The sequence below is a fragment of the Ips typographus genome, linkage group LG1 (genome assembly GCF_016097725.1).
Source record: "Ips typographus isolate SLU linkage group LG1, UJ_Ityp_2.0, whole genome shotgun sequence".
Taxonomy (NCBI): Eukaryota; Metazoa; Arthropoda; class Insecta; order Coleoptera; family Curculionidae; genus Ips; species Ips typographus.
Window position 1 is genome coordinate 13,583,827 of NC_138422.1, and position 20,559 is coordinate 13,604,385.

The 20,559-nt window shown below is 32.6% G+C and overlaps 4 protein-coding genes across 8 annotated transcripts in view; 2 read left to right on the forward strand and 2 right to left on the reverse strand.

Annotated features, from left to right (window-relative positions):
- The window catches only part of cutlet (chromosome transmission fidelity protein 18 homolog), a 31,946-nt gene extending 18,280 nt beyond the window's left edge, over positions 1-13,666 (forward strand). Inside the window, exons 7-8 of one of the 2 annotated variants that reach the window (XM_081995812.1) lie at positions 12,407-12,461; positions 13,469-13,666. In XM_081995812.1, coding sequence (XP_081851938.1) covers positions 12,407-12,461; positions 13,469-13,572 — 159 coding nt within the window. In that variant the 3' untranslated portion in view covers positions 13,573-13,666. Of the gene's footprint in view, positions 1-859; positions 1,011-12,406; positions 12,462-13,468 lie in introns of those variants that run through there. The other variant, XM_081995815.1, reaches the window with a different exon arrangement.
- LOC145740354 (uncharacterized) lies at positions 4,444-5,244 on the reverse strand. The gene is made up of 2 exons (XM_081995892.1): positions 5,084-5,244; positions 4,444-5,029 (listed from the first exon to the last, which is right to left on the reverse strand). Exons 1-2 carry the CDS (start codon positions 5,124-5,126, stop codon positions 4,503-4,505), a joined length of 570 nt encoding a protein of 189 aa, XP_081852018.1. The 5' UTR covers positions 5,127-5,244; the 3' UTR covers positions 4,444-4,502.
- Positions 8,294-9,751, forward strand: LOC145740357 (uncharacterized). 4 transcript variants are annotated; one of them, XM_081995897.1, is made up of 9 exons: positions 8,297-8,411; positions 8,465-8,503; positions 8,554-8,598; positions 8,661-8,705; positions 8,768-8,812; positions 8,875-8,919; positions 8,982-9,026; positions 9,538-9,582; positions 9,640-9,751. In XM_081995897.1, the coding sequence occupies exons 1-9, from the start codon at positions 8,312-8,314 to the stop codon at positions 9,678-9,680; spliced, it is 450 nt and encodes a 149-aa protein (XP_081852023.1). In that variant the 5' UTR covers positions 8,297-8,311; the 3' UTR covers positions 9,681-9,751. The 4 variants fall into 4 exon arrangements, with proteins under 4 accessions (XP_081852024.1, XP_081852026.1, XP_081852025.1 ...); XM_081995898.1 differs by lacking the exon at positions 8,982-9,026 and having other exon boundaries at positions 8,294-8,411; XM_081995900.1 differs by lacking the exon at positions 8,661-8,705 and having other exon boundaries at positions 8,294-8,411.
- On the reverse strand, positions 10,795-11,814 carry LOC145740349 (uncharacterized). Its single transcript, XM_081995888.1, has 2 exons — positions 11,670-11,814; positions 10,795-11,611 (listed from the first exon to the last, which is right to left on the reverse strand). The coding sequence occupies exons 1-2, from the start codon at positions 11,710-11,712 to the stop codon at positions 10,893-10,895; spliced, it is 762 nt and encodes a 253-aa protein (XP_081852014.1). The 5' UTR covers positions 11,713-11,814; the 3' UTR covers positions 10,795-10,892.
- Positions 13,667-20,559: the final 6,893 nt, after the last annotated feature.

Genomic DNA, 20,559 nt, shown 5'->3' on the forward strand with positions numbered 1-20,559 from the left:
TCTTGCACCATCGGTATATTCAACTATAATGAGAATCAAAGTAAATTAGGATGACGTCACAAATTTCTACTCTCGACAAAAATGACATCAGAAAAACAAACATTACTTTCATCAATACCAGAATATTTGACAGTTGTTGTACGTTGCAATAAATTGACAGATTTATACAGGTATGGAAAATTCAACCATTTCAAATTAGTCAAGTAGGTGTCAATTTGACGAAGTCGATGTGACAAAAAACCCATTTAAACTTTCTTATAAAGTGGTCATGTGACCAATGACGTTATTTTTGCTTCGACGGACTGATACATATCACAAATGAAGTTTTTTGGATTTTTTTATTAAGAGTACTATTTTGCAACGTTTCTAACTTTTTATTAAGAATTCATAAGAATTGTCCCTCTCCTAACAAAAAAAAACCAATAGGAAGCTGGACTGATGCTTGTAGGTATATTGAATATTAAACAAAATTGTGATTCACATGGTGTCTCAGAAAAACGTAGGTATACTTCGTGCAAGTAGTTTATTAAATCCTTAGTGGACCGATTTCGACCTTTTAGCCCATCATCAGCACTCTAATTCGTTTACGTAGTTTTGGAAGATTCTTGGCTAATATTGATTTTTTTTGGCTTTGATGACATCCTAATTTTATATGATTTATAGTATAACTTGGATTAATTTTTTCTATAAAACAATTAAGACACATTTTTAAACAGCTGCATTTTTTATACTAGACAACAGACGTCATCTGAATTTTTATTTGTTCTTGTTCCATACAACATTGTTAGATTTGTTTGTTTAAATTTAAGTAATATGTTCTTCTATTTTCTTATTTTACAATAATTTTAACTATTTTCAGATTTTACAATAATTTTACATTGTGCTGCTTGAAACCACCAAAACAGTGAAAAACGACAGAAAACGATGTTTTGCCAATTGACTGTGCGAAATTTTTTATAATCAAGAATTTTGTCCTGATTGTAAAACGAGAATTTTCCAGGTTTATTCACATTTGCTGAATCACAAATCCTAAAGTACCAGAGGGTTTTTGCTTATCTTCTCTGTACTCATTTCGAAAAACTCAGTTCATTGTCAATTGATACTGACTGTCACAAATGTTCACACACAAATAACAAAGTAACGTTAATACACAGAATCGTAAAACAAAGTTTGTTCTTAATTTTGAAGATAAAGAAAATGGCCTAATTTACCTCAAGTCAAGAGGTATTGCTGGAGATATGTTCTATATGTTTGTTGAGACGAGTTACTCATTTTTTTCTTTGTTTATTGGGTCTTCTGTCTCACACAAAAAAGGTCTGTTGGGAAAATGGAATTTCGCACTAAAAAAAAAAAAAAAGGTATTGCTGTCTTGAAATTTATTTTAACACAAGAAAAAACGTATATCCAGGAAAGATTTCTTGTTTTGTCGACCTTTATATAAAAATAAGGTAAAAAGTAACAATTTAAATGGGTTTTCTACTACAAGCTCGCTTATTAGTCTTTGAAATGCATCTAATACATTTTTTCCTTTGAATCCACTATCTTACCCATATCTTTTTAGTTATCGGTCTTTTGTCGAAAATTTTTTGTCTAATTTTTGTTTTAGTTTACTGTAAATTGTTTTATAGCCAGTTTGAACTTTTAATATTTACTTTGCTTGATAAATTTGCTGGATTACTTCAGAATCAGGAGCAAAACAAAATAGTGTTTATCTATTATCATATATATATACAGTGTGGAACAGCCAAATGGAATAAATTCGATAACGAATAAATGAGAGCGTGTTGGGAAAAACGCTTGGACACGTCGATTTGTATTTTTAGATGCGCATTTATTAAAAAAAATAAAAACTATATAGGGTGTGTCATGTGACAGTGGCCGATACCAACTTTCTTATTTTAAATACAACCCCCTGTATATTATTAGTTTTTTGGATTCTTCAGAAAATTCTAAATATAATTCATGTACAATGTCCCATACCTATCTTCAACTGTTTCGGAAATATTAAGTGTTTTCAGATGTATTACAACAATTAACATTAAAAAAAGAAAATTATTTTATTTCACAAATTCGCTACATTACACTCAATACTTATTTTCACGAACATTTTGAACATCTCTTACATTGAAATTAATGTTTTTTTGTTTTTTTTTACATTATTTGTGAAATAAAATAATTTTATTTTTTTAATGTTAATACATCTGAAAACACTTAATATTTCCGAAACAGTTGAAGATAGGTATGGAACATTGTACATGAATTATGTCTAGAATTTTCTAAAGAATCCAAAAAACTAATAATATACAGGGGGTTGTATTTAAAATAAGAAAGTTGGTATCGGCCACTGTCACATGACACACCCTATATAATTTTTATTTTTTTTAATAAATGCGCATCTAAAAATACAAATCGACATGTCCAAGCGTTTTTCCCAACACGCTCTCATTTATTCGTTATCGAATTTATTCCATTTGGCTGTTCCACACTGTATATATATATACAGTGTGACCCATTTAGAATGGAAACACCCCTATAAAATTTTAGGTTATTAACCGATTTCAATGATTTTTTTTTTGAAATAATTAGGAATGAAATGTCTATTATGGGAGAAAATTTTAAATATTTATTTCAGTTTTCAGGTCATATTACGAGACTTTTTCTTGATAGAAAATGGAGAATTTTTATTAGCGATTTTTTTATTGAAAAAATTACTACGCCACTGGATCTATAGTGCTTTCAAATAGCTGTGACCAAATTTTTTTTTTTGATTTTTTTTTTGATTTTTTTTTTGATTTTTTTTTAATTTTTTTTTTTTGATTTTTTTTTTTTTGATTTTTTTTTTTTAGAAATTAATCAATTAATAAGTAATAATAAACAAGTAAATAGTAACACCATTTCTATGGCAACAGTTGATGCAGGGTGTTCTTTTGTGACCGTTAGCTTAGAGGATTTTTGAATTTTAATTTGTCATAACTTTGTTATTAATGAATGGATTTTCATGAAATTTTGGTCACAGCTATTTGAAAGCACTATAGATCCAGTGGCGTAGTAATTTTTTCAATAAAAAAATCGCTAATAAAAATTCTCCATTTTCTATCAAGAAAAAGTATCGTAATATGACCTGAAAACTGAAATAAATATTTAAAATTTTCTCCCGTAATAGACATTTCATTCCTAATTATTTCAAAAAAAAAATCATTGAAATCGGTTAATAACCTAAAATTTTCCATTCTAAATGGGTCACACTGTATAAACAATCTTTATTTTCAACAGAAAAAAGGCTATCGACCACTTGGTCTTTCTGCCTATGTTTACAGTGGGATTTTTTTTTTATAGCTTTAGCATACATGTTAACTTATTCTAATTATTTACAATTTATTTACAAAAAAAAACAAAAATAGTCTTAGTTAAAGTGCTCTAGTAGGGTGGCAGTGGGAAAGAGGTAACGGGATTGTCTGGTTTGTCTTGTTATGCACAGTGGGTTTATTATTGTCCAGTTGTTTGGATTATTTTTCCATTTGTTTTGTAGTTGTATAAGTCTGTCTGTTATTTCGGTCATGTTTGTACGTTCGTAGAGAAGTTGGTTGGATGGGTTGTGTAGTGGGTTTTCTGGGTGTCTTATTTTGGTTATTAGTCTTAGAGCAATCTGTTCCGTAGTCTGAGTATATCTTTTAGTTTTGTCAGTAGCGTTTGCTCTAAGTAAGTGTCCGTAGTCTAGAACTGGTCTACAGATGGATTTGTATATTTGTGTGGCGGTTTTCGTGCTAATACCTTTGTTTTTGTATGTCAGTGATCTAAAATGTTTTGTCCGTTTAATAGTTTCAGTTCTTGCATTTTTTAAGTGTTTTGTAAATTTTAGTTTTTGGTCCAGTATTACGCCTAAGTATTTTATGTCATGTTATGTGGCCGTCCGCGGTTATGTTTGGGGAGTCGTCTTTGATCCTATGGTTTGGTAGTAAAAGTTGGTTTTTAGTTGCGTTGGGGGTCAGTCTCCATCTGTAGAACCATGTCATAGTATCGTCAGTAAGTGATTGTAGTTTTGACGCTGCTTTTGACGTAGTTTTGTCGTGTACTATAAGTGCAGTGTCGTCTGCGTATTGTAATATGTACGCGGTTTTGTCAAATTGGTTTTTGTCCTGCTTGTTGTGATTGTATATGTCATGGCAGTATAGGTTGTAAAGTAAAGGTGAGAGGGGTGATCCTTGGGGTAATCTATTATCATTTTGTTAACAGTACCTATTTTTTTTGGAGTGTCGTGAAAACCTCTTTCTGATTTCGATTCTTTTGCATATTTCAATTTGTTCTTCAGCATTGGTTCCAGACTAAATTGTTTCATCAGTTGATTTTAGGGTTTTGTATACTGATTTCCTGTTATCTTTTGTCTTTGTTAGAACTGTTATGATAGTTGATGGAAATGGTTGGATTTGTAAAAATACCCAAAAATACCAGTATGTTAGGAATTTATTATCAATTTAACTGAAATATCAATGGTCGTAAAAAAATTATACAGCACGTTGAAGTTCCCTGACCAATTCACTCATTTGAGCGAAGCAGACATCGCAAGCGTTGACGACCTCAACTTCTGGTCTGATTCCATCAAAATCAGGAGTGATTTCAGCGGGCAAGTGAGAGATGTCGATGCTTCCACCTTCGATTTCAGCGGGCAATTGAGAAATTTCGATTTGGTCGCCTTCGATTTCAGCGGGCAATTGAGAAATTTCGATTTGGTCGCCTTCGATTTCAGCGGGCAATTGAGAAATTTCGATTTGGTCGCCTTCGATTTCAGAGGGCAATTGAGAAATTTCGATTTGGTCGCCTTCGATTTCAGTGGGAAGGTTGGAGATTTCTACTTGGTCGCCTTCGATTTCAGTGGGAAGGTTGGAGATTTCAATTTGGGCTGGGAGGTTGGAAATTTCGATAGCACCACCTCCGATTTGGGATGGGAGGTTGGAAGCGTCAATACCACCACTACTTGGGAGGTTGACCAGGTCAAGTCCACCATCTCCAGTCTCGATGACTCCAGCGGAAGCTGAAATTTACTTTTGTATTTACACACTTGAAAGAAGTATAATTTAAGTCTTACCGCAAGCCAAGAAGGCAATAGTCAAAACTGCGAAGGACTTCATCGTTGGTTTGTTTGGTGGTTGGTTTTAGCAGTTAACAAAAAATAAACTGATACTTTTCAGGTGGGACGGTCATCTTTTTATACTCATTCAGTTTCAGTTATCTTTATCACGGGCAATTGGACTGTCTTTGTGTTTTCAATTCAAAGATAAGGGCAGTAATCCTTTATTAACGGTATTGTCCGGCTAGTGGTAATTTGAAAGCTTAATGGATCAATCTCAATTTTTGAACTGGCAATTAATATGGTATTGGGGATTATTGAATTTTATTGCAGATTAGTATACTAGAAATTGTGACGTGGGGTTCAATTAAGTTTGTTGTCAATCAACAAAAACATACAATTAATAGTAAAATAGTCTTTCTAAAGGCTACGAAATATTTGGAAAATTAGCAGCTAGAAAGTAGTTGTTTACGTATCAAGGGCTGAAACTAGAAGATGCCAAGGGTTATTCCTTTTCCGGGTTATAAAACATTTTACGTACAAATGATCTTTGAATGGAAAAGTTTGATTAACTAGTATGGTTCATTTTTACTTTAGCGCCCGTTAATTCTGTAATAGCTATTTATGTAACCAGTTACGAAAAGTTCGATTTTGTATAACGAATGAATGTTTGTAGGGCGAGCGCAGCGAGGTCCTACAATTTGAATGAGTTACACAATAAGACATTTTCGAAACGTGTTGGATACATAATTTTTTCTAATTTTAACCAACAAGCTGTGAAAACCATCTTTTAAAGTGATTTAACACAAATATTCACTTTCATAGCACGTTGTATAAACAGTGACAACGACATGTTATGATGGATGTCGCCCATATGTTTCTACGGAAATGCATAAAAACAGGGAGTGATGAAATGAACTTTTCATAACTAGTTACATAAAGTGATACTTTTCGTAACTAGTTACGAAAAGTATCACGTTTTGTCACTCTAATCAGTTTTGAAAAGAGTCACTTTATATGCCAAAATTATAAAAAAATGCTTTACTCACAAATGTCTCTGTAATGTTTGTTTATGTCTACGTTACCATGACGGAAATAATGATTTTACTCCCATTACGCGTCTTATGGTGGAATATTTACAAATCATTACTATTTTGTGTTTATCTAACTTTAGTTTCGACTATAAGTTGGGTTAAAATTACTAGCTTCGCTTAGCTTAATTATCTCTATCTTAAACCATAGCTGCTTGACTTTTAAGTAAGTTTTTAACCTTAAACTTCAATTATGTAGCACTGCTTTATAGTTTTTGGAAACTAAAACATTCCCTGAATTTAGCTTAAAAATGTAAGTACCGCGAAGCAATTCAGCTTCTTCTTATTGAACTAGAAGACGTCTAAGTATCTAAGCATGAAAATTTTTTGTAAAATACACCTTATGCATTTGCGATTGTGGTCAGTGAAAAGAAGCCAGGTCACATTAGTAGCAATATTATTTATCGTAAAAATAAGAATGATGGTTCTGAATAAACAATAAAGTTATTACTCGTGGAAAACATTTGTCATCATTTCTTAAGTTAAAAGCTTACACTACTTTTAATTTTTTTGTTTTGGAAATTTCTTCTCATTCACTTTCATGAAAATTGACTTACCGCATAAAACTTATTTGTTGTTTACAGTGTCATTTATTTTAACACTGTCAAAATGTTTCAGTATTAAAATAAATGAAAATGGTTGAGAAAGTCGACATGTCAAATTTAAAGGTATAAAAATTGACGTTTTGACTTAAAGCTAAGCTGGCAATTTGAAAGTTAAAACTGTCAAACTGGCATTTTTAACATTTTATTGAAAATGTAACGCTAGTAGTAGGAGAAAAGAAGTTGTCAAGTTGACGGAAACAGCCAAAATGCATTTTTTTCAAAACGATACACACACAAAAGAATTCACAAAACATGTTAGAAATCAGAAAAAGAGGATCTAGCAAATATATTATACAGGGTGTTCCATTTAAACTTTGACAAGTGATTGCGACATCAGATTCTAGCAATTTAGGGAAAATCCTGCAAGTTTGCTGATTTAAACTATGCTGTCAGATGGATTCATATTTATCCAAGGTTTATTTACCCTTGAATTTACGGGTATTTGGTTCTGAGACACTTTGGACTATATCAAATTTCCGATGTTTTCATCTATTACACCATTTTCATAGACAAGTTTAATAAAATTATGCATTGGACAAGTTTACAGCTTTTATGCAAGTTTAAGTAGTTTTTTTCTACTTTTATGAAAACCAGTCGATTTTTCAGTTTACCTGAAACTAAAAAGTTAACGGGACCTAAATTTGGGTATATTGCAGTCTATGTTACTATTTTTGGGTACTTTTCTTAGCCAAAGTGTTAAAAAAGTAATGATTTATAATGATTTTTAAAAGAGAAAAGAATAAGACATTTGTTATTATAAATTGTGAAATAAAGTATAATGGATTAGTAGTTAGTTGGAATAAACGATTAATTTCACAGAAGACTAGACAAACGTCTGGTGACATGGAAGTATTAAAGATTTGTGTTTGTCGGTTATGTTGACAAAAACTGTAAATTTGTGACCCTAATTTAGTTAAATTTTTTGTTTATAATGGACTCCTCATTTGAGCTAAATCATTCTAATATACAATAGAAAAAACTTTAATACGCTGTTTCCAGAACAACATCATTAAGACTGGGGTAATCGTTCTCATAATATTATCCAACCTAAGCCCTTCCATTAGACGTTAAAACTAATGAAAAATGACCCGGTTAGATTGCGGGCTTAGCGTTAGCGAGAAAAGGGAAAAGCGGCTTCGAAAAAGTCCATTTTCAACGGCATTTCGCTGTTTGTCAGATTATCCGATTCCCGAGCGAATGCGGCCTAAGCCCAGTGCATTTGTCTACGTTAAAACTGAACAATTTCATTGCTCTAACCCAGAAAACGATATTATACTATTTTTATTCGGGCTCTGGATATGTTTGCTTGCCTTTTCGCTGCTCTTCTTTCTCATTTTCTCTGCTCCGGTCTTGAAAGAAGGCTTAAAAATATGTTGTTTGAAATCATCGGCTAATCTTGACCAGACATAATTGCTTTACAAGGTTTTTTTTTATGACTTTTCAATGCACTATGTCCAGCGATTAGTTGTAAATAAAAAAACCTTCTATTGCCTTATTTACTATGGCGATTAGTAAAAAGTGCGTCGCAATCGTAAAATCGGTATAAATGGATGGCCAGCTCATTAAACTTCATCACATTTAGTGAACTTGCCATCACCAACCATCCCAACATGAAAGTTTTTATCTTCGTTGCTTTTGCCTTTGTCCAGGGTAAGTATTTTCTACTATGGTTGAATAAGACCAGTTACATATTGAAAATTTAGGCTTGGCTAGCCCAGTTGCCAGTGACGTCGTCTTGAGAGGTTAGTACCAATTAAAATATGGAAAATTACGTTCAAACCTTACTTTTTAGGTGACTTTGATTTTGGTATTTTGCCTGGAGAAGTTGAGAAGTCTAGTAAGTTTTTCTGTTCAGTAAACCAAACTCCAAACTGTAATACTAATTATTGAAATTTGTAGGTGACATTGAGATTGGTAATTTGCCTGGAGAAGTTGAGAAGTCTAGTAAGTTTTTCTGTTCAGTAAATCAAACTCCAAACTGTAATACTAATTATTGAAATTTGTAGGTGACATTGAGATTGGTAATTTGCCTGGAGAAGTTGAGAAGTCTAGTAAGTTTTTCTGTTCAGTAAACGAAACTCCAAACTGTAATACTAATTATTGACATTTGTAGGTGACATTGAGATTGGTAATTTGCCTGGAGAAGTTGAGAAGTCTAGTAAGTTTTTCTGTTCAATAAACCAAACTCCAAACTGTAATACTAATTATTGAAATTTGTAGGTGACATTGAGATTGGTAATTTGCCTGGAGAAGTGGAGAAATCCAGTAAGTTTTCTGTCATTTGATTAAACTGGAATATCATCCCCTTTAATGCCAGTTATTCAATAGTAGAATTTTGCATTTTTGACACCGTAGGGTCGTAGAGCGACCCTCATTTAGTTAAAAAAGATTTTTTTTTGATAATTTAAAAAAATACAAATGTTGCTGTGCTTTTTGGCCATAGGACCTTTCCAGAGGTTGTTTTTCGACTATACGGCATTGAAAGTTTTTTGAAACCTTTATATTATAAAATTTTTTAATTTTTTTGTTTTTAGGATATAGGAAGGTTGTATGGGTTATTTAGAGTGTGAATGACCACAATCACAATTTACAAAGTTAATACTTTTGTTTTTTTACTTTAAAAACTTTTTTAAAAATGTCGATTTTGTTTTATCTAAAATCTGGTATAATATGGATGGGATGGGAATTTTCATTATTGTCTCGAAAAAAAACAACATTTTCTTGACAATAATGAATCACTTCTCCTTTTGTATTGTAACATATACATTTTTTTTAGGCGACTTTGATTTCGGTATTCTTCCTGGAGATGTTAAAAGGACTGGTATGTTTTATGTCTGATTGGCAAAACTGTAACTTTATAGAAATGTTTTATTTTTAGGTGACTTTGACTTTGGTATTCTGCCTGGAGATGTTGAATAAGTTGATAATGGTTACGTTATTTTTCAATTTAATTTCGTTTAAAATATGTAATAAACTGAGCAGTCTTTAGATTTGCGTGTTTTTTTAGACCTTTATAAGTACCTATTGTTTTTTTTTTGTCTATGGTGTTTTATAAAAATAAATTATTCGTTTTCGGTTTATTCTGTCATACGTTAAAATGCTGTGATTACGTCAAATTTAGGGCTAAAAAAACTAACCAACTAAAACACTTAAGAAGTAAAAATTAAAATAAGAAAACATCAGTGTTTATGATGAATTTTTGGCGAAATTGTGATAGTTTTCTGACCATCAGCATTGTTGAGCAATAGCATTCTGCTACACACATTTTATGTAGGTTTTTTTTGCCCATAAATCTCATATTCTGAGTAAAAAAAGTTAGAGTTTTTCTGAGTTAAATTGATGTGTTGATACGGAAAAAGTCTTGGCTTATATGAATGACAACTTTTGTATTGATTCGCTCTCTGGACCTCCAAAAATATTTTTTTAGTTCTTCGCTTAGATTAGTTATGAAAATTTAACTTTTTGTCGTTTTCTTTCTGATAGCTCAAAACACAAGATTTAGGTCCAAAATGTTTTTCCCAATATTTTTGATCACTCTCATCTAAAAATGGCAAAACTACATTCGATGTGTCGTCTTCATCAAAGCAATTATTTATTTTTCTATTCTACTTTTACAGAGATTTTAAGAAATTACCTTAACAGTGTAGATAACGGATAGGCAGGAATTGACCACTGGCTGAACGGATATGAAATCCCAGTCTAATCTTAACTATGAGATATAAAATGGACCAATAACAGCTTACCCTCGTTAAAAAATGACTGATAATTAACATCCGAACATTGCATTTTGGGGCAAAAGAAGTTTTTTTACTGTTCAATTAACATAAAAAAATATATAAGAAACCTAATTTCAATTAGTCGTAGGAAAAAAGTAAACTGTTAGCTTATAATTAAATTGTGTATTATTAAACTGTTCAGAAAACAACAAATATTCATATATGAATAGAAAAAAAGTAAAAAAACTTTATTGCAAACCCCTTTCACACACTTCACCCCATCACTTCTAGACAATTTTGCATGCCATTAAAAAAGCTTGCCACTTATAAACTTAAATGTTTATTAAATAAAATTCCAAACAAAAATTAGTAAACAACATTAGAATTATTGATATTACACTATTATTCAAACTTCTTAAAGTTCCTCTCTTGGTTTGGTCAGTTTATTGAGATTGTTGACTAGTTTCGCCATTTTGCCCATCTGAGAAAATTGCTGGATTGCCTTCTGTTTCTGGATCAACTCCTCTACACTTAATTGTTCCAGCTTAACATCTTCACTTTCTTTAGGTTGTTCTCCTTTAACCGATTTACTCATCTGAGCAAACTGTTGAATTACTTTTTGCTTCTCGATCAGTTCGTCCACACTTAATTCTTCCAGTTTTTTATTTTCTTTTGGTTTGGCCATTTCAGTGTTTTTACTCATTTGAGCAAATTGTTGAATGGCTTTCTGTTTGGCCAGCAGTTCTTCCAGACTGAGTTGTTCTAGTTTTTTATCATCGTTTACGGTGGGGTTTTCCAGCTGGTTGGAAGTTTTTGACTTGTCGCAATTAGGACATTTCACTTTGCCTATTTTACTGAACGTGTCCACTAAATGGTCTCTGACTTGTGGAAAATGACTTCCAAATTTTTCGGTGTTATCTGATGAAGGTTTGGCTGCTTGTTGTGCTGAGTTTCTGGATTTTTCCAAAGTACCCAGCCAACCTTCAACTTTGTCTCTGGTGACTGTTAAGCCTTCAGCTTTCCACTTATCCACAATTCCTCTGGCAATTCTTTTAATTCTCTCATTCATTTCCTCTCTAGTTTCTCGTCTAGTCGGACTGACATTTTGTTCTTCTGATTGGCTGCCATTGAAGGCTGGAAACGGTGTTGGTTATGTAGGGTCAAAGTTCAAGGTTAAATTACACAAACTTACCAGAGGAAAATAAAAAAAGCACAACAACTTGATAGTATTTCATTTTTTGCACTACTCTGACATTTCCTACAGTTATCGTTTAAACCTTATCATCGATTATTTAGTTAATTCCCATAATTATTGGTTGTTTAGGGGGATTAGATGCTTTACGGCCGTACTACTACTAACTGATTATGCATTAAGTTTTATTGCATGGCAATAATATAATTAAAATACAAACAGTTCACATTCAATAAAAGTAATACGCTGCTAAGCTCAAATAATAAATTTGAATACTCGGTCCAGACAGCAAATAAGTGTTTGATCCCCCAATTTTTCCGGACCAACTTTCTCCACGGATACATCATTATTTCTTATAAAAGTTGTGGAACTGGAAAATCCTTTTTTCGAAGTCCAATTTTGCTGTAATCAATTTGTGATACGTTCGGGCATTTGAATTGTATCAAATTCCCTAGAAGAAAATATGTTTTTTTATTTTTTTTGTGTTAATCCATGTTTAGAATAGTTTTGAACAGGTTTTTCGTTTTCCAACTATTGAAAGTATTCCAACTATTATAGTGGCAACGCTGTGTAAGTTAGTTTTCTTTTAAATTATTTCATTAATGAAGTCTAGCCTTTTTAAGGCGTTAATTGTGGTTACCGTTTTAAGTTTTAAAAGTCAATTTTTGTGCTAAGGCATTGAAATTCATACATGACACAAAACAGAACTTTTTGTAACTTTTTTCTGTTTGTTTCAGGCTCCGGTGAGAAAGGATTTCTTCGGACGCATCGTACAAAAACCTGAATCGAGCGGTAAGTAGAAAAATAATTCTCCTGCCGGCAAGTCCTAAATGGCAATTAAAACTTGCTCAATTGCTACCGAAAAGTCATTTGCGTTATTACAATAATGGCATTTTGGCTCGAAAGCGCGCGAAAATAGAAATTATCAAGTGGAATAACTGGAAATACGGATTCAACTAGATTGAGTTCGGGATCGGATCGACGTTGGGTAATTACGCGTCTGTTGGAGCGGTAATTTATATCATCAGAAACGAGATGTCGGTAATTGCCTCCAAATGGAATCCTGCTCCATTGTTTGCCCACTGAAATTACAATTTGCCTTATTACTTTGTTCGGGTTGCCTTTGGGTATCAGCTATTGTTCTGATGGGGTACTCTTCTCGACGTATTTATTCTATAAGTAATAATCCTGACGTGGATATTCGTTATATTGCAGTTGGGAGATTATTTCATATTTCCATTTATTTACCTAATTACAACCTCACAATCTGGCGAGACAATATTTTAAGACCGTCTGACACGATAATAAATTTGTAAAGAAAATTTTGATATGACAACATGAAAAAATTAATAATAAATTTACAGGATGCGTTTGCGCAGTTGTCCTTTGCCAACGTTATGAGTGTCATTTATGTCAAAACCGTTCGTTTTTTTAGTTTCCTTGAGGTTCAACTCGAACCGGACTATTTGAAAAATATTTTAAGTTCTTATAATTTTAATAGTTGGCAACCCTGAACAAACTTATATTTCACTGTCAAAACAATAATTAAGCTGGTAGAAGAATGTTGTTTTTATTTACTATTTACCCTTCAAGAACAACACGAAAGAACAAGGATGCAAATACTCTAAACTTATTTTGTCTACTTTAACGTCACTCCAATCTTAATTGACGCTTATATTATTGATTAAATATTATATTATTAACGTTATTTAAAATGTGGTGTAATGTTAAACTACATAGAATTTAAATACTTAATTTTTGCAATTTGTTTACAGCTTTAACTTTTTTTTAATTTGTAGAAAAGGTTGCCAGTGTTTCACTCACAAACGACATTTGGTTCCAGTACAAGGAAGGTTACAGCAACGCTGTAAAGAAAAAGATCAAAGTCAAGGAATTACTTTAAGTGAGAGTTGTTATTCTGTTTATACAGTTTTTTTAATTTATATTAGTTTTGTTGATCATTAGGTTGACTATTAAAGTATTAATAACATCCGTTACACTAGGGGTAGTTTTTTTTTTAATTTTTGACCTTTTTTAAGAAGAATTCAAATTAATTTTACTGTGTTTAGAAAGGATTCTGGTCTGGTTACATTTGCAGTAGGGCTAAGTTGTGGATAGATTTTTCCACTTATTTCAAATGAAACACCCAGTAGGTGTTTTGCGCTACATTGGGATTTAAAAGTTTTATATTTTGTGTTTCAACCTGGTATATTTAACCTAACATTGTATTAATTAATTTAATATTATTCAAGTTGTTACTTAAATAATAATTTAAAAAACTCATTTTTAAACTTACTTTTTAGCCTAACATTACACTCAAAGTAATTAGTGAAGTTATAGAGGATGGTAAATCTCCAAGTAAAACAACTACGAACGACACCGCTTAAAACTGCAAGATTTAAGACAGTCCCATCTGTAATGGAACTTTTCCACGTTTCAACTAATGGAGATTGCCTTAATGAAATGTGTTATACAACTTGAAATGTTTTAACACCGAAAAAAGTAGAATGTGATTTGTTTTTGTTCTGGGTACGCTTTATACATTATGAAAATAAATTAGTGGAGCTTCTGTGTCACTGGTTAAAGTAGTTTTTTGACTTGAAAGTGAAGTTTTATGCTGCTGAATCATGAAAATTGTCCTTGTCAGTGTAATAACCTAATTAAGTAACTCAAATAATTGTGTAATTTGAAATGTAGTGAAAACCGAAATGGTATACATTATTTCATGTTTGTCAAGAAATTTGGGATGAAGAAAAGATTTCGTGACGTCTACATGACAAATCACTGGTATAACACAGTTCTGTGATATTGTATCAATCATATCATAAATTGCCTTTTTATGTCTTCCAGATTCTGTTCATGTTCTTCAGTGGCGGTTTTTGAGCTCTCGATGTCTGCTCTTAGGAGATCAAGAAATTGCTCCACTTCTGTATCTTTAATTTTGTTTCTTAGCATATTTTGGTGTTCTTTGAAGTGCTGGTTTATATTACCTCAACTTGGTTGTAGTAATTTATTTTTACATACGGATGGTCGTTGCTCCTACCAGACTTTACGATTTCCTGATGTTGAAAACATCCTACAATTTTCCAAGCAGGTAAGTATCAGTTTTCCTGGATTTTGGATTCTTTTTTAAATTTGTGTACAGGGTGATTGATTGAATTTTGACCACCCCCTTAACTTTCTTAATTTTGATTTTAGCAAAAAACGTTAAATACAAAACCAGTAGATATTTAGGTCTACTTTATTTTTAGATAAACAGTTATTATACAGGGTGTTCCAAATTTGAGTAATAAACCAAACTTATGTTTTTTTAAATACGATGACCAACTTTTTATCCGATATTTGAATTCTACGTCAAATTCTAGGCCTAATTGATGTAAAATGTCTGTATCGATATTCAACTGTTTCCGCAGCAGCGTCGTTGATTGGTTGAATTTTGACCACCCCCTTAACTTCTTTAATTTTGATTTTAGCAAAAAACGTTAAATACAAAACTAGAAGATATTTAGGTCTACTTTATTCTTAGATAAACAGTTATTATACAGGGTGTCCCAAATTTTAGTAACGAACCAAACTTATGTTTCTTTAAACACAATGACCAACTTTTTATCCGATATTTGCATTCTACGTCAAATTTTAGGAATTGATGTAAAATGTCTGTATCGATATTCAACTGTTTCCGCAGCATCTGTTACTTTAACAATGTTTCCTCGACTATGTGATTAAAGTTTAATTTAGTTACTCAAATTTGGGGCAGCCTGTATAATAACTGTTTATATAAGAGTAAAAGTAGACCCAAATATCTATAACTGTTGCTACAACTAGTTTTTTTACTAAAATCAAAAATACGTAAGTTAAGGGGGTGGTTAAATTTCAATCAATCAAGGACTCTGCTGCGAAAACATTTGAATATCGATACAGACATTTTACATCAATTAGGCCTAGAATTTGACGTAGAATTCAAATATAGATTAAAAAGTTGGTCATTGTATTTAAAAAAAAAAACATGTTTGGTGTGCTACTTAAATTTGGGACACCCTGTATAATAACTCTTTATCTAAGAGTAGAGTAGACCTAAATATCTACTAGTTTTGAATTTAACGTTTTTTGCTAAAATCAAAATTCAAGAAGTTAAGGGGGTGGTCAAAATTAAACCAATCAACGACGCTGCTCCGGAAACAGTTGAATATCGATACAGACATTTTACATCAATTAGGCCTAGAATTTGACGTAGAATTCAAATATCGGATAAAAAGTTGGTCATCGTATTTAAAAAAACATAAGTTTGGTTTATTACTCAAATTTGGGACACCCTGTATAATAACTGTTTATCTAAAAATAAAGTAGACCTAAATATCTACTGGTTTTGTATTTAACGTTTTTTGCTAAAATCAAAATTAAGAAAGTTAAGGGGGTGGTCAAAATTCAATCAATCACCCTGTACTTTTCGTTAAGTTTTTCTGCTAATTTGTTTTTCTACTAGTTTGTTTAACTGCTTCATGTTGTAGCAGGTTTTAGTAGTTTTCTTATTAGTTTCACTTATTGGTACCCTGCTTTACTTCGCAGTTGGTGACACACGTCACGGTTTCCCACGACTATTCTTTTTTTGCTCGAAGGACCATGTTGGGGTATTGATAAATCGGTTCGTTAATCAATACTAACTTTATTTTCTTAGTATGTTCGACAACCACCGTAACCTAACTAAATATGTCAGGGAACTGTTCTACAATTATAAAACTATATACTTTTAATATAATAAAAAACATGATTGTTGGATGGTCGCTGTAAAACTGATTTGTTAATAAGTTCGATTGATCAATATGAATCAACAATTAAACATTTTAAATATGCCTTGTCAATAAGCTGGAGAGGCCACTAACCTGGAGAATTACCGCCCTATTAGCTTGCTGTATGTCTTATATAAAGTGCTGACGAAAGTACTTACAAACAGATTAAATGCCAAGTTTGATTTTTACCAACCAGTTGAGCAAGCAGGTTTTCGAAAAGGCTTCAGCACGATTGACCACATACAGAGTGTACGGACATTGATCGAGAAGTGCACAGAATACAACATTCCTTTACATCTGGCATTTGTCGATTACCACAAGGCGTTTGACTCTATTGACCCATGGGCTGTTTTGGACGCTATGCATGATGCGAGGATCGACTCTAGATACACTGAAATAATACTTTTAAAACTGCAATGCGGGTAAAGATTGACGATGAATTGACCACTGATAAAATTCCAATAAATAGGGGAGTCAGACAGGGGGACACGATCTCTCCTAAGCTGTTTACATTGGCCCTAGAGAACTTATTCAGAAGGCTACCATGGCTGGATAGGGGCATCTCAATCGATGGAAAACACTTGCACCATCTGAGATTTGCCGACGACATCGTGCTCATCAGTAAAGATTCTGAAGAATTATCCACAATGATAAAAGAACTACAACAAACGTCCAAAACAGTAGGACTGACAATGAATATCCGAAAGACCAAAATAATGAGCACAGACAATATCGACGTAATTATTGAAAATCAGCCTATCGAAGTGGTGAACGAATATAACTATCTCGGCCATATCATTAAGCTCGGCAAGGAAAATCAAACTGCTGAAATAAATCGTCGAACAGGTCTTGCCTGGGCAGCTTTCTCTAGGATGGCCTATATTCTTAAAAATCACGGTGTCCCGATTAGTCTAAAACGTAAGATCTACAACACATGTATTCTGCCAGTAGCGACCTACGGGTTAGAGGCAGTCACTATGACACACGCAAATGCTAACAAGTTAAGGGTCTGTCAACGCGCCATGGAAAGAACAATGCTTGGTATTAGCCTCAGAGATCGGGTGCGAAATAAAGACATTCGGCAGAGAACAAAAGTCGATGATGTTGTAGTACGGGCGACAAGGTTAAAATGGCGCTGGGCAGGTCATGTGGCTAGAGACAACAATAAATGGACCAAAATACTCATGGAATGGAGGCCGCGAGAGTCAAAGAGAAACATCGGAAGACCGCAAGCAAGGTGGCGTGACGACATCCAGAAGATTGCTGGAAGAAACTGGATCCTGGCGGCCCAAGACAGGAACCGATGGAAAATGATGGAAGAGGCCTATATCCAGCAGTGGACAGAGACAGGCTAGAAAGAAAGAAAGAATAAGCTTTGCAGTTTAATAAGATTAAACAATACCCTATAAAATTTTTATTTGAATTTCCTTATTCCCATTTGTCAAGTGTTTTGATTACTTTTTTAAATACAAGTTTACAGAGTATTGACTTTTTTTTCTAATTAGAATATCTAAGTAACCCTTACAGTTTTAAAGTTTTTTTCTTCTCTGTCTATAACTAATTTTGTATAAGAATTCTGTACATTAAATGCGAGTAGTTCTAATTGAGAAATACTTAAATACTTTCCTTTAAAGTTAAAAATTTAGTAGATAAATGAAAGATGCAGCCAGAATACGTAACCTATTCAAACGGACACAATACAATCAACTATGAAAACAAACGGACGTCGTCGCAAAAGGCGTCGCGACGGTTATCGATGCGTCCGAACGCAGAGTCCCCATTGGCAAGAATCGAGCAAGGGGGCGGGCGCCCCTTTTGTGTATAGGGTTCAACCGGAACTATTGTTTGGGGGGTCTTAATAGACAAAACGTTATTTCTTTTTACCGCACGACTTAACCGGGCCAAATCCGAAAGAAAATAACATTGACATTGTTGATTGAAAGCTGTATTTTATTTTTTAATTTTGTCGAAGACAATTTGTACTCTATTGAAAAAAATTGTGTGTTTTAAAACATAGAGCCACGACTACAAAAACAAAACGAACAAATTAGTATGGCGTTGCTTTATAGCGACCGCTCTGCGTTTCAAAAAGTGGACAAAATCAAATGAAAAAGCTATTTAGTCTCAATTCCAATTTCCATTACATTACAGCGCGCTCCACCGGGTGTCTGGATAATTAATCTGGAATATCACGAATATTAATATCCATAAATTACAGTGGCAAACAGCATCAGCAGCCAATTCCATTAGAGAGTAGGATAACGGTTTGGTACTAATTACATGGAGCAAAACAGACGAGCAACCCCATCATCACTAAACTGTTAAAGTGATAAAGTATGTATCACTCTCTACTAAAGACCTGCGAATTGATCACTTAAACTCAAACCCATTAAACTGGTCATAGACAGATAGTTTGAGGATTTGGACTAGTCGTGCAGTTTGAACCCCCCACAACTGCAGCAAGGCTCAGGTATACACTGTTCATATCTAATTTCACAATTGCTCTCATAATTCAGTCCAAATTAGGCGCTACGTCACACGTTTCTACTCCAGGAAATTATACACAATTAACAAACGTACTGATGTAATTTATAGTCGACATTACCAGGGCATTACTCAAGCGAAGTTTTAGAGAAATGAAAGGTAATTAATATTACTAAAATTTTGCCATTTGTATGGCGAATAAGGAATCCGATTATAATGTGATGGATTGAAAAGTTGTTGATGGTAATTGACCTAGTTTTGTAGCTTAAGATATTTCATTGTTTTGAATGAGGAGTGTGGAATATGTATTTACGTACAGGGTTACTCATCATTATAAAATATATTGGATCACAAACCTTGACGCTCACAAGAAACTGTTATATTACTAACTGAGCCACCCTCATTTTAATTTTTGTTCAGGTTTAATATACCGTTTTTGAGAATTTCACCAGCCAGTATAACACCTTATAACACATATAATGTGTTGGTTTGCTAAACATTGTATTCTACCATATTAAAAGAAAAAGAAATAAGAAACGGTTTCAAAACTAATTGATATAGTTTTTGCGCTAAAAAAATGTATTCTACCAGATTCAAGGAGGAAAATTTTAAAGGAAAGAAGAAAAGATGCCATAATTAGTAGATATAATTTATGCGCCGAATAATTGTATTTATATTGTATTAAAAGAGAAATTGAAGGGAGAGAAGAAAAGAAATAAAGTAACAAAAATAAAAAAATGCCATTACAACAAAAATTGTATTCTATTAGTTAAAAAAATAAATATTGATGCAAGGAAACAAGAAGAAAAGAAAAATTGTTTCTAAATTTTCCAACATAATATTTGCACCAAAAATGTATGTTACTAGATTAAAAGAAGAAGAATTGAAAGGAGAGAAAAAAATAAGACTAAAAGGCGCCAGAATACATTTATAATTTTTGCATCAAAAATGCAGATTACAAGAAAAACAATTGACAAGGGATAAGAAAAGTAACTAAGAAGAATTGAAAGGAGAGAAGGAAAGGAACGCTTAGAACGGTTTTCTTACAAGATTTAAAGAAGATAAAGTGAAAGGAGAGAAAAATTAGAAGAAGAAGCGGCAAAATTAGAGTATAGAAAATTTGAGCTAAAAATAACTGTATTCTACCAGATTCAAGAATGAAGAATTGAGAGAAGAGAAACCAAAATTTAATAGATTTAAAAAAACCTTTTTGTGCGCCAAAAAGGTATTTCTTCTGTATTGAAAGGAGAGAAGACAAGAAACCAAAATGAAAGAAAATAACATTGACCGATCGATTAAAGATTTAAGTTTTGCGGCAAAAATTTTATTCTTCCGAATTAACAGAAGAATTGAAAAGAGAGAAGAAAAATGGAATTTTACGAGTAAAAATAATTGTATTTCTTCCTTATTAAAAGAAAGGTTTTTGCGCCAAAAATTGTGTTCTATGTACTAAATTAAAAAGTAAAATCTAACAGTATAATAGTGTAGGTGCCCCATTTTGAATAGTGGAGCATTGCTATGCTTTAAAGCAAATAACAGAATTTACGAGCGCTATTAGCTCAGAAACTCAACAATATAGCTATAGCTCAGAAACTCACTGAAATTTTTTGTGCAGCAGC